This window comes from Triticum urartu, chromosome 2 (assembly GCF_003073215.2).
Source record: "Triticum urartu cultivar G1812 chromosome 2, Tu2.1, whole genome shotgun sequence".
NCBI lineage: Eukaryota > Viridiplantae > Streptophyta > Magnoliopsida > Poales > Poaceae > Triticum > Triticum urartu.
The window spans coordinates 77,908,847-77,921,913 of record NC_053023.1 but is presented as its reverse complement, the minus strand read 5'-3'; the positions used below and the strand labels follow the sequence as shown (position 1 = coordinate 77,921,913).

At 44.9% G+C, this 13,067-nt stretch overlaps 2 protein-coding genes across 3 annotated transcripts; both read right to left on the bottom strand.

Moving 5' to 3' along the window:
• Nucleotides 1–2,071: 2,071 nt before the first annotated feature.
• Nucleotides 2,072–5,911, bottom strand: LOC125535936 (N6-mAMP deaminase-like). The gene is made up of 11 exons (XM_048699005.1): nucleotides 4,964–5,911; nucleotides 4,235–4,305; nucleotides 3,958–4,049; nucleotides 3,818–3,877; nucleotides 3,506–3,721; nucleotides 3,352–3,428; nucleotides 3,190–3,259; nucleotides 2,946–3,059; nucleotides 2,790–2,856; nucleotides 2,592–2,696; nucleotides 2,072–2,465 (listed from the first exon to the last, which is right to left on the bottom strand). Exons 1-11 carry the CDS (start codon nucleotides 5,074–5,076, stop codon nucleotides 2,338–2,340), a joined length of 1,113 nt encoding a protein of 370 aa, XP_048554962.1. The 5' UTR covers nucleotides 5,077–5,911; the 3' UTR covers nucleotides 2,072–2,337.
• Nucleotides 5,912–6,880: 969 nt separating this feature from the next.
• LOC125535933 (N6-mAMP deaminase-like) lies at nucleotides 6,881–9,865 on the bottom strand. 2 transcript variants are annotated; one of them, XM_048699003.1, is made up of 11 exons: nucleotides 9,655–9,865; nucleotides 9,019–9,089; nucleotides 8,742–8,833; nucleotides 8,602–8,661; nucleotides 8,280–8,501; nucleotides 8,126–8,202; nucleotides 7,974–8,043; nucleotides 7,725–7,865; nucleotides 7,575–7,641; nucleotides 7,375–7,479; nucleotides 6,881–7,256 (listed from the first exon to the last, which is right to left on the bottom strand). In XM_048699003.1, exons 1-11 carry the CDS (start codon nucleotides 9,759–9,761, stop codon nucleotides 7,129–7,131), a joined length of 1,140 nt encoding a protein of 379 aa, XP_048554960.1. In that variant the 5' UTR covers nucleotides 9,762–9,865; the 3' UTR covers nucleotides 6,881–7,128. The 2 variants fall into 2 exon arrangements, with proteins under 2 accessions (XP_048554960.1, XP_048554961.1); XM_048699004.1 differs by having other exon boundaries at nucleotides 7,725–7,838.
• Between the last annotated feature and the right edge of the window lie 3,202 nt (nucleotides 9,866–13,067).

Genomic DNA, 13,067 nt, shown 5'->3' with positions numbered 1-13,067 from the left:
GTATTCTTGTTGTTCTTATTTTCTTTGGCCTTGCTTTACTAGTCAAAATATGATGATGTATTGTCATGTATCAAAAATGAATAAAAAAAATAAATACTTGCAAAGAAAAAATGCACGCGGACAGGATGCGGCCGGGATGCGTCCGCGCGCTGGGCGTACGGTCACCGTATCCCAGGATACGTCCGGACACGACTCCAAATCCCTACCCAAATGAATAGAATCCGGACAAAATGGATGTTCGTTTTAAGATCGCGCGGTGGAGTTGACCTAAAGTGGTGGCACACGTCCGCGGGCCAAAGCACTACAAAAACCCAAGCCGGCCACCACCCTTCTTCACTTCTGCTTACCGACGAGGCCAAGCAGAAGCACCATCTTGACTAGCCCCATCCCATCGTCCCAATGGCAGCAGCAATTCCCAGCGCCACCCGGACCAGCCCAGACGACTGCTACTGCACCGAGCCCGGCTGTGGCTTCCAGGCCCCGCCGCGGGCGCTCCTCGACCACCTCGTCGCCGTGCACTCCCTGCGCGCGGCCAGAATCTCCTACGGCGACCAGTACGAGCTCGTCGTGCCGGCGTCGGAGCGCCGGATCCTCCTGCTCGCGGAGAAGGACGAGCGCGTGTTCCTCCTGGCCGTAGGCGACGCCCACGGCTGGGGCCCGTCCGTCAGCTCCGCCGACGGCGACGAGAACCGCGCGTTCAAGGCGATCTCCGTGCTGTGCCTCAGGGCGAACGCGGCCGCGGAGGCGGGGCCGCAGTACGTGACCGAGCTCTCCACCGCAGGTGAGACGATGTCGACGGAGTCAGCCGTGTGGAGCTCGCCGGGGCCGTGCGAGGCCCCCCTGAAGTCCATTCTGACGGCGACCCTGCACGGGGCGTCCAAGGACGTGCATCTCCGCGTACGCATCAGCGTCCCGAAAAAGTCGCGGTTCTGGAAAAAGTTTCGTCACTCTTGCAAGTTCGGATTCCTCGGAAGACTTTGTTGTTGTGTCAAGGTATATCGGACGGGTAACTCGGTGACATATGTCAGTTGCATCTGAACACCTCTGGTTAGCAGCCGACTATAGTATGTTGCGTGCGTGGCACTATATGCTTGGATATGTATGGCTGTTAAATCTGTTACTAAATGCCTTAAGTAGTTAAGTTGCCCTGGATGGGCATGGGAAATGCTGATTAGGATTATGTGAGCTTCGTCTTGTATGTTGTTGCGTTGCGTTGTTTTCTTTTCTAACCGGGCTAAATCCCTTTTCATTGCGAATGAACGGAAATACATAAGCTCGAGAAACATTGTCAGGGGAAAGGAAAGAGATTGCGTTCCGTTGTGGATGGGTCATGGGTTTGATGTCTCCTAGCAGCTACACTAGTCAACGTCAGTGTTAATCTAGCTTACCAATCTTTTTGTAGCCGAATTAAGCTTAGTCTTGGCTTCCAAGGATAAACCCTAGATAAGCTACAGGTGAATCTGAATATACAAGCCATGGATGACCTAAAAAAAGTCAAATGACAAGTGTCACACATGTGGCATCAAGCTCTCCGACCGGGAAAGCCTAAAACGCACACATGAGCATACGTAGCTTAGGATTGATAGGGACATCTATTATATCCTTTCTCTCAACAGAAATAAAAAACATCAGCAATCTCCATCACCAGTTCACCACGATGTAAATGATCCGACGTTGGTCAGGCCCGACCATAAATAGACATGTCAACTATGTGACTATTACTCATCAATAAATAAAAATGGATGTCCATCACTGCGATGATGCAGAGGCCCGAGGTTTAACCTCTTTTTATTTTATTTTTACTCAAATCAGCATCAGACGCGCAGCAACATATTATCCTGCGTTGCAAATGTTATCAAATTAGCATTCGGAGTAACAAGATATACAGCCTAGCAACTGCCGGATATAACAATGCGTTCTATGAAATCTGTTCAGAGCATCTGTGTATACCAGATTAGCAGTTCACCGATTGTTCGTCCTATGCCGCTGTTGTGTATTCAAATGCACGCGATCCATTGATCCTCTGTTGACTCCGTGTGCTTCCGTTAACAAATTATTAGGGAAAAGGAAATACTGAACCGCCGTCTCGTCCAAATAACTGAATCACGGTGTGTCACTGTACATATTTCCCTCTACTAAATGAAAAGGCAGCGCTCCTGTCAGTTCTTCAAAAAAAAAAACACGGTGCGTCATTTGATCCGGCAGGAGCACACACCGTACATGAGTTTTTTTTTAACATGGTACATGAGATTTCTATTCTATCCATCTCCTCCTGATCTACTCGGGAAACACATAGTCACATGCCAATACACTGGAGAGCAAGGGTGCCGACGGGGCCTAACTCGTGAGCCTCTCCGCCGCCGCACGCTCAAACACCGCCCTCAGTGACTTCTTCACCTCGTCGTCAGCGAACATAAACTCCACAGCTCCCTGGGCTAGACGAAATAGCTCGGTCTTGCTAAGACCTGACGAATTACACACCGGATGCAATGTTTAGAGTCGGTGTAAGCAAGTATATGTTCTTGGAATTACTGAGGAATAACCTCTGATTGATTTTCTGGGTACTGTTTCTAAGAGAAATGAGCGCATACCAAAGGTAGACGCGGCGAGGTAATACTCATTTGAGAGGCTCGTTGAAAAGAGGCCACAATCGTCGGTGCATATCGACAGAGGGTGTTTCGCGTTGTAGAGGTCAGCTGCACAAGTTCGGAAACTCGGAATGTTAAGATGCTTGCTGGGGTTAGTTTTATTTATCAAGGATTTTGGGTTCTGCATTGTCAGATACAGACCAAAGTGATGACGCTCAAGAGAAGGGGTGCCTCCGGTCATAACATTGGAGGTTAAACATATCTCCACCTGCAGAATTTCGTCTTGGAAGTTAGGTAAGCATGGCTGACATAGAATAGCTACAGATAATGAAAGGCGAGGAACAGAAATGAGGTCACCGGGATCACTGATGACTTGAGCTTCTTCCACTCTTCGTCGTCGAGGCAGCAGACATGACCCAGCCTTTGAGGGCAGAAGTCCAGCATTGCTTGGATCTCCTTCCTGTTTGGTACCTGTTGTTCACTAGTAATATTTAATTTCATTGGCCAAATAATATATGTAAAGATTTGCAAACGGTACTTTGAGAAAATAATGATAATAAGAAAACAGTGTGTTTTGAATTGTCTAAATGTATTTTCATACCTCACCACAGTGAATTGTGGTGGGGATTCCCAGCTCTTTAGCATGTTCTAGAGCAGGCAGGTATGTCTCCCTTCACAAATTTTGAAAACATCATGCAATATTAGCACATAAATAGCTAACATGTTTTCATTTAGTTCGAGCCAGATATAAAATATTTCTTACCATTCCCCTACAACTGGATTGCCAGAGAGATCAATGCCAATTACACCCTGGTCCTTCATTTCCATGGCTAAATTAACCTGATGAAAGGAAGTAAACTATTAAATATGTTCCAAGCTTTGTTCAGAGTATAGGCTGAAGTGGAAGATCAACATACAGTATCCAATGCAGCAGAAGTTGTCTCATGACGGTCAATACTCAGAAGGAGCCTAACATATATCTTCTTTCTCTTTGTGTCGCCACCCAAATCACTCATTGGTGTACAACTTAATTTTTCATTGTTTAGAAGAACATCAACGTCTTCAACAGACTTATGACCTTTTACAACAGCATTCATGTAGGATCGCTTTGTTATCCCCTTGGCTTCATTATTCTAGGCGGTGAGAGCAAAAGAGACACAAAACTAGTCACGTTGCGCACAGACTTGTAGAATTGTGAACTAATATGAAAAATAATCCAAAAGTAGCACCTTAGGCGGCGTCCTTATTTCTAAATACACAACATTCTCAGCAGCAAAATCTCCCACAACCTGCTAGTTTTGTCTGAACAATTAACTGAAGAAATGTTGTGTACAACAATGTGAAATAACGCAAATAACGATTAACATGCCTCCTTGGCGATTCTTGCTACTGTATCATGGTCAGTTGTAAGTATATGAAACAAATCAAAGAGCCTAACACACTCTGGGAGACATCTGTCATCTGTTGAAAATTTAAAACCAGAGTTAATAAGCAGACATGGAATTCAAGCCATACAAATAGTACAATTGCAAACAGAGAAATATAAGTACACAATTTGAAAGATGTTCATATTTGGTTCATAGCATGTTTTGATATGACTTATGGGTAGGTAGCATTGGAAAACGGCATGGAAATGGTCCACTTACTCTTCATGATCACATCCTTAACATCTTCAAGGACAATGACTCCTTTGTCACCTAGTTCTTTTGCTAGTTCTCTATTCAAGAAATGGCAACAAAAGGATATCAATTTCTAGAAATAGAAATATCAACTCCAATGGAAATACTAACATGCCAAGATAGCATTGTTAGAAGACAAGAAAGTAGAATACTGACAACTGAATGGTACCGAACAAAACCAGAGGTGTTTTATATGATAGTACTAATTTATACATTGTTGAAAATGTTGCGCGTTTTTGTGCGTATTAGAGAAAAGAGAAGAACGTGTTGAAGACAATGCAGTTATTGCGCCCTGAAATCACCATGGTAGTAAAATTGGTAGGTGATTTAAGTAGCTAGGGAGCATCCATCAGACTATGACACTATCACAGAACAGTTTCAGTACCCACATGGCATCTAACTTCCTCTGTCCCAAATGATAAGACGCTTTTGGTATGCTAAATTTTCGAAAATCTTAGGTGATGAATCGTTCAGCAAAACTTTCTTCCAAAAAAATCGTTCAGCAAAACGATCTGGGAGAGCGGTAGCAGACGCTGTTGGCCCCAAGGATGCAAACGAACGAAGCCAAGATCAGTCCAACTGCACTGCTCTAGCCTCGGATAAGAAGGCCTTGTCCACCGGATGGAAGGCACGAAGGACCGGGCGCTGGGGTTGAGGGGTGGCCGGGAAGAGGAGGGGAGAGGGAGCGGTACTGACAGGAGGGTGGAGTTGCGGACGGAGCCGTTGAGGTGGGCGTGGAGCTCCACCTTGGGGAGGGCGACGCACCACTCCCTCATCTCCTTCTCAGCCTCCGAAGTCTGAGTCTCCATGGCCGCCGGCTTCGTTTTGCTCCGGCGTCTCCCCGGCGCTCGCCTCCCCTTGTATGATTGGTTTCGTGTCGCTCGAGTCTTTGTGGGGCCAGAGCACGGAGGCAAAAGTGCGCAGCCGCCTGGCAAAATTGTAAAAACATCCGCCAAAGATAACAGCAGCAATCTCCACACCACAATGTAAAAGATCCAACCTTGGTCGACTGAATTGCAAAAGCCATCAACATTGAAGTCCAGGTTTGCAGGAGACACACTTCTATGGGTTTGTGCTAAAAACGACTAATTTTGCATCTAAGTTTTTGCAAGAAACACTAGTCGGCAGCTTAGGTCGTTTTGAACACGATTATGACAGGTGGGTCCCCTGGACAGGGTGACATGGTAAGAAAAAAGCCAATTACACCCCAATACAATTTTGTTTTGCAAAATGACCCCTAGAAAAGTAATCAGGTCCTCCGTGACCTTAATCTCCCACCGGTCCGGTGGTGGACGCCAGCGGCCACTCCCTCCCCGTGCGCGGCGAGGCACAAGGGAGGTTCGACGTGGTCGGCGACGGCAGGACGCCCTGGATCCGATGGTAGTGTGGGTTAGGCCTTGTACAATGCAATGTTCTTAGGAAGGTGCTTAGAGAAATAAATCAGGCTTTTCTTAAACACCGGTGCTTATTTGTACAGGGTAGACGTTTAATTAGGCGTCTCTCTTTTAAAAATAGGCACTAATGCTTCAGAAAAAACCGATTTATTTTTCTAAGCATCTAGCATTGTACAAGGCCTTAAGACGGCAGTGCAACAGAGCTCTGCACGGCGGCGATTGAATATCAACGGTGTTGTTCCTGTAGGAGAACGATGAAGACGGCACACATCAAAGAGAGATGGAAGAGATAGGGGAGGGCACCTGCGGCGGAGGAGCTCACCGTCGAGGGTCGGCAGGCTGCACGGCAGCAAGGTGCAAGGGTAAGCAGTGAAGCCGTTGAGGAAAAAAAAGAGAAGAGGGGGATAAGGGGGGAGGCGTGGTGGAGCTGTTGCTCGTGGCCTGGCCTGATGGCCTCAGCCCGCACGCCTGCGAGCTCGAGCGTGCCGGCTGCGGAGCTCGCTGCTGCTCCTGGCCCTCTGTCACAACCTTATCCTCTTTCTTTCTTTTTTACAGAAAAGATAACCTTATTCTCTTCTATAATTTAATCTATGTTATTCTGTCTATTTGTGATCCATTATGTCGTGCCACGTCATTCTGTTCAGTGGGTCCTGCCTGTCATAAATGTTATTAAAATGAGCGAAGCGGATGACTAGTGGTTTCTGCAAAAAAATTAGGCTTCAAATTAGTGTTTTTTGGCACAGACATGTAGAAGTGTGTTTCCTACGAATCTAGTCTTCAATGTCGATGGTTTTTGCAATTCACTCAACGTTGGTCAGGCCCGGCCATAATAGACATGTCAACCATGTGACTATTATGCGATTAATAAAAATGGTTGTACATCAATTAATAATAGACATGTCAAACATCTCAACGTTGCCTAGGGGTTTATCACTTTATCCTCCCTTTTGATTATTATTTTTACTCAAATCAGCATCAAGAACCAAGAAAGACACGCAGCAATATATTATTACCCTGCGTTGCAAATGTTATCAAATTAGCATTCGGAGTAACAGGATATACGGCCTAGCAACTACTACCAGGTCTATAACAATGGGTTCCATGAAATGTGTTCAGAGCATCTGTATACCAGATTGGCACTCCACCGACTGTTCGTCCCTATGCCGCTGCTGTGTACTGTGCAATTGTGCATTCAAAAAAAAAATGCACGCGATCGATGTGGACCCCGTATGCTTCCGTTGACACGAACCAAACCGAACAACTGTTCTGGTTCAGGGAAAATGGAATACTGAATCGCCGTCATGTCCAGGTAACTGAATCACGGTGCGTCATTTGATCCGGCACGGGCGCACACCGTACTACGTGAGATTTCTATTCTATTCATCTCCTCCTGATCTACTCCGGAAACACACAGTCACATACCACTAAATTACTAATACACTGGAGAGCAAGGCCGACGGAGGAGGCCTAACTTGCGAGCGTCTCCGCCGCCGCACGCTCAAACACCGCCCTCAGTGACTTCTTCACCTTGTCGTCGGCGAACACGAACTCCACAGCGCCCTGGGCTAGCCGAAACAGCTCGGTCTTGCTAAGGCCTGACAAATCGCAGACCGAATTCAAAGCTCAGAGTCAGTAAACAAGTATATGTTGGGATTAATGGGGAATAACTCTGATTGATTTTACAGGTACTGTTTCTAAGAGAAATGGGCGTACCGAAGGTAGACGCGACGAGGTAATACTCATTTGAGAGGCTCGTCGAAAAGAGGCCAGAATCATCGGTGCATATCGACAGAGGGTGTTTCGCGTTGTAAAGGTCAGCTGCACAAGTTCAGAAACTCGGAGCGTTAAGATGCTTGCTGGGGTTAGATTTCTTTTTGTCAAGGATGTTGGGTTCTGCATTGTCAGGTACAGACCAAAGTGATGAAGCTCCAGAGAAGGGGCGCCTCCGGTCATAACATTGGAGGTTAAACATATTTCCACCTGCAGCTCTCGAAAGTTAAGTAAACATGGGTGCCATAGAATAGCTACAGACAGTGAAAGGCGGGGAACAGAAATAAGGTCACCGGGATCATCGATGACTTGAGCTTCTTCCACTCTTCGTCGTCGAGGCAACAGACATGACCTAGCCTTTGAGGGCAGAAATCCAGCATTGCTTGGATTTCCTTCCTGTTTGGTACCTGTTGTTCACTAAGCTCTAATTTCATCTGCCAAATAATATATCGCATATGTAGAGATTTGCAAATGGTACTTCGAGAAAATAATGATAATAAGGAAACAGTGTGTTTGGGACATGTCTGAATGTGTTTTCATACCTCACCACAGTGAATTGTGGTGGGGATTCCCAGCTCTTTAGCATGTTCTAGAGCAGGCAGGTATGTCTCCCTTCACAAATTTTGAAAATATTAGCACATAAATAGTTATCATGTTTTCATTTAGTTCAAGCCAGATATAAAATATTCCGTACCATTCCCCTACAACTGGATTGCCAGAGAGATCAATGCCAATTACACCCTGGTCCTTCATTTCCATGGCTAAATTAACCTGACAAAAGGAAGTAAATTATTCAATATGTTCCAAGATTTGTTCAGAGTATAGGCTAAAATGGAAGATCAACATACAGTATCCAATGCAGCAGAAGTTGTCTCACGACGGTCAATACTCAGAAGGAGCCTAACATATATCTTCTTTCTCTTTGTGTCGCCACTCAAATCACTCATAGGTGTTTCATCGTTTCTTAAGTTAGAATCAAATAGAACAACGTCGACGTCTTCAACAGACTTAAGTCCTTTAACAACAGCATTCATGTATGATCTCTTGGTCATCCCCTTTGCTTCATTATTCTAGGCGGTGAGAGCAAAAGAGACAAAAAAAAACTAGTCACGTTGCGCACGGACTTGTAAAATTGTGAACTAATATGAAAAGAAATTCAGAAAATAGTACCTTAGGTGTCGTCCTTATTTCCAAATACACAACATTCTCGGCAGCAAAATCTCCCACAACCTGTTAGTTTTGTCTGAACAATTAACTGAAGAAATGTTGTGTAGAACAATGTGAAATAACGCAAATAATGATTAACATGCCTCCTTGGCGATCCTTGTCACTGTATCATGGTCAGTCGTAAGTATATGAAACAAATCAAAGAGCCTAAAACACTCTGGGAGAGATCTGTCATCTGTTGAACATTTAAAACCATAGTCAATAAGCAGACATGGAATTCGAGCCTTACAAATATCACAGCAGAGAAACATAAGTAGTACAAAATTTCAAAGATATGGATACTTGGTTCATAGTATGTTTTGATATGACTTATGGGTAGGTAAAGCCTTAGAGAAAACGACACGAAAATGGTCCACTTACTCTTCATGATCACATCCTTAACATCCTCAAAGACAATCACTCCTTTGTCGCCTAGTTCTTTTGCGAGTTCTCTATTCAAGAAATGGCAACAAAAGGATATCAATTTCTAAAAATATAAATATTAACTCCAATGGAGACAATCCGGTTTTTCCATCTCATAGAAATTCTAACATGTCAGGTAGTATTGTTTTGTTTTTTGCGGGAAGTCACGGTAGTATTGTTACAAGACAACAAAATAGAATATTGACAAATGAATGGCACGGAACAAAATTACGATATTGCTGATAATAGATTCCCTAACATTGCACATTCCCTTTGGAAAATGATGCGCGCTTTGGTGTGTATTCGAAGAAAAATAGAAGTACATATTGAAGACAATGGCGTTATTGCGCCTAGAAATCATCATGGTGGTGAAATTGGTAGTACTAGTACTAGATGCTATAAATGTCAGGTGAGCAAAACAATCTGGGAGAGAGGGAGCAGGCGCTGCTGCTGAGGATGCAGAAGAACTGAACCAAAATCACTGCGACTTCAATTGCACTGCTCTAGCCTCGGATAAGCAGACCTTGGCTACCGAACGGAAGATACGAAGAAGAAGCCGGGTCTGGGGTTGGGGAGGGGGGGAGCGGTACTGACAGGAGGGTGGAGTTGCGGACGGAGCCGTTGAGGTGGGCGTGGAGCTCCACCTTGGGGAGCGCGACGCACCACTCCCTCATCTCCTTCTCCGCCTCCGAGGTCTCCATGGCCGCCGGCTTCGTCTTGCTCCGGCGTCTCCCCGGCGCTCGCCTTGTATGATTGGTTTTGTCTCGCTCCAGTCTTTATGGGGCCAGAGTGCAGACACAAAGGTGCGCAGCCGCCTGGCAAAATTATAAATGCTGGTCGATTTCTGGACCACCCGATTCTGCGCTGAGATCAGTGATGCGCTTTAGACTAGCCACAATGAAGAGTAACATACATGTATCCCTAAACTATATTACTATCTTTATAGTGGGTAGTAATTTAAGTATGATAACATGTAAGGATTCATTTATTAGGTTATAGACTCATATTGCATTGAGACATGTGATGTTACAGTAACTAACTAAGTTACTACAACTATCTCTCTCCTCATTAACTCATTGTCACACAAGCAAATTTGCTGAGTTGGACTCGATGTTACTGCTGAAGTTACTCCCACTGTGGCTAGTCTTATGCGGCTCGTCCAACACGTCCTCGCCTCCCCATTGTTCACAAGTTTTTTTTTCTTGAACCATCGTTCAGAAGAGTGTGCCGGCAGCATATCACAAAAATCGCATCAGTGTGCCGGTGCGCCTTTTCTTATTTCTTTTTCTTCTATCCTTTTCTTATTTCCTTTTCTTCTGTCCTTGATCTACGGATCATCGTCTTTGTCACATTTCCAACTGCTCCCTGCTTAAAATCAATGAAACACCAGCCAAGGCTGCCCTTTCAAAAAAAAGTCTTGGTGGTAGAAAACGGAATTTACTCTAAAAAAGTAGTCCCTAGTTGATAAGTTTGTGGAACTATGTATTGTATGATGATTGTTCTAATGGTCCCTAGTTGATAAGGATGTGCGGACACATATTCTTGACTAGTATACGACTCGGTTGATGACTATGTTTCACAAGTCATGTGCATGGAGATGCTAAACCGATAGTATGGGATCGGGGATGGAGATCACCGAGCCGGACAGACCCACTTTGAGACGCGGCGAGATATAGTCATCTGTTAGTCTCAAGTGCAATGTCTATGCCATGTCCTAGACCTGAGGTCCTCGCATGTTTTCGGGATGAGGATCGACTCACTTAGGGTCTATCAAACGCTACTCCGTAACTGGGTAGTTATAAAGGTAGCTTTCAGATGAGTCGTGAGACATGCCGCGAGACATGGTTGACCAAGATGGGATTTGCCCCTCCTATTTGGAGAGATATTCTCTGGGCCCTCTCGAGTGATCAGATTCAGAAAGCATGGCCATGCGACTTGGGTTAAGTCTTAACCCAGTTCGGGAATCTGTATCATGGTTTCGAGAAGAGAGGTCGACCTATCACAAGGGTGACAAGTATTCGCCTTGAGCTCGACAACAAATATCGTGAGGCAAAAGGAAAGTTGCATTGTTGAGGTTCGTCAAACGACTTTATGCCCACATGGGAGTTGGCACGTTCTGCTAGGAGCCGCTACCAACTATCGACTCTGGTCGTGTCCATGTGTACGTGAACCTATAGGGTCGCACACTTAAGGGGCTGCAGCCCATTCGGATTGGATCTGAGTGGAAAATGGATGTGGACTCCTAGTGGGCTCAAGTGTTGAGCCCACCTTGAAGGTCTATATAAAGGGTAGTGGGCACACCACTTAGGGTTGATAGTATTGAACCCTGGTTAGCCATCGCCACTCCCCACGCCCATGCCGCGCGACCGGACCTAGCAGTCCCCGCTCGACGCTGCTCCCCGTACATGTGTATACCTTGGAGGCATCGCATCTGCGGTGCTTGGACGAACCATTCGAGGGAACCGCGAGGTGCCGAACCGCATCTGTGGTGCCTACGTCTGTTGAATATGAAGTTAATGATAGTGATCATGAAGCTTCGGATCAAGTTGCTTTCGAACCTCGTAGGTCGACAAGGATATGTACTACTCCTAAGTGGTACGGTAATCCTGTCTTAGATATCATGTTGTTAGACAACAATGAACCTACGAGCTATGGAGAAGCGATGGTGGGCCCGTATTCCGACAAATGGTTAGAAGTCATGAAATCCGAGATAGGATCCATATATCAGAACAAAGTATGGACTTTGGTGGACTTGGCCGATGATCGGCAAGCCATTGAGATAAATGGATTTTTAAGAAGAAGACGGACGTGGGCGGTAATGTTACCGTCTATGAAGCTCGACTTGTGGGAAAGAATCTTTTCACAAGTTCAAGGAGTTGACTATGATGAGAATTTCTCACCCGTAGAGATGCTTAAGTCCATCGGAATAATGTTAGCATTAGCTGTATTTTTCGATTATGAAATCTTACAGATGGATGTCAAAACAAGTTTTCTTACCAGTTTTCGTAAGAAAAGTTGTATGTGATACAATAAAAGGTTTTGTCGATCCTAAGGATGCTAAAAGGTATGCTGGCTCCAGCAATCCTTCTATGGACTAGAGCAAGCATCTCGGAATCGGAATATATGTTTTGATGGAGTGATCAAAGCTTTTAGGTTTATACAATGTTTGCTAGAAACTTGTATTTACAAGAAAGTGAGTGGGAGCACTACAACATTTCTGATAAGTATATGTGGATGACATATTGTTGATCCGAAATAATGTAGAATTTCTGGAAAGCATAAACGGTTGTTTGAAGAGTGATTTTCAAAGGAAGACCTGGATAAAGCTGCTTACGTAATGGGCATCAAGAGCTATAGAGATAGATCAAAATGCCTGATGATACTTTCAAAGAACACACACCTTGACATGTTTTTGAAGGAGTTCAAAATAGATCAGTCAAAGAAGGGGTTCTTACCTGAGTTGTAAGGTGTGAAGTTGAGTAAGACTCAAAGATTGACCACGACAGAAGAAAGAGGAAGGACGAAGGTCGTCCCCTATGCTCTTGTCATAGGCCCTATACGGTATGCCATGCTAAGTACCGCAACTGATGTGTGCCTTGCCACATGTCTGGCAAGAGGGTACAAAGGTGATCTAGGACTGGATCACCATATAGCGGTCAAAATTATCCTAAGAGGAATAAGGAAATGTTTCTCGGTTATGGAGGTGATAAAGAGTTCGACGTAAAGAGTTACGTCGATGCAAGCTTAACACCTATCCGGATAGCTCTGAGTAGAGATACCGGATACGTATAATGGAGCAACAATTTGGAATAGCTCCAAGTGGAACGTAGTAGCAGCATCAACGATATAAAGTTTTGCAAAATACATAGGGATCTGAATATGGCAAGACCCGTTGACTACAACCTCTCTCACAAGCATAACATGATCAAACCCAGAACTCTTTGAGTGTTTATCACATAGTGATGTGAACTAGATCATTGAGTCTAGTAGACTCTTGGATGTTGGTC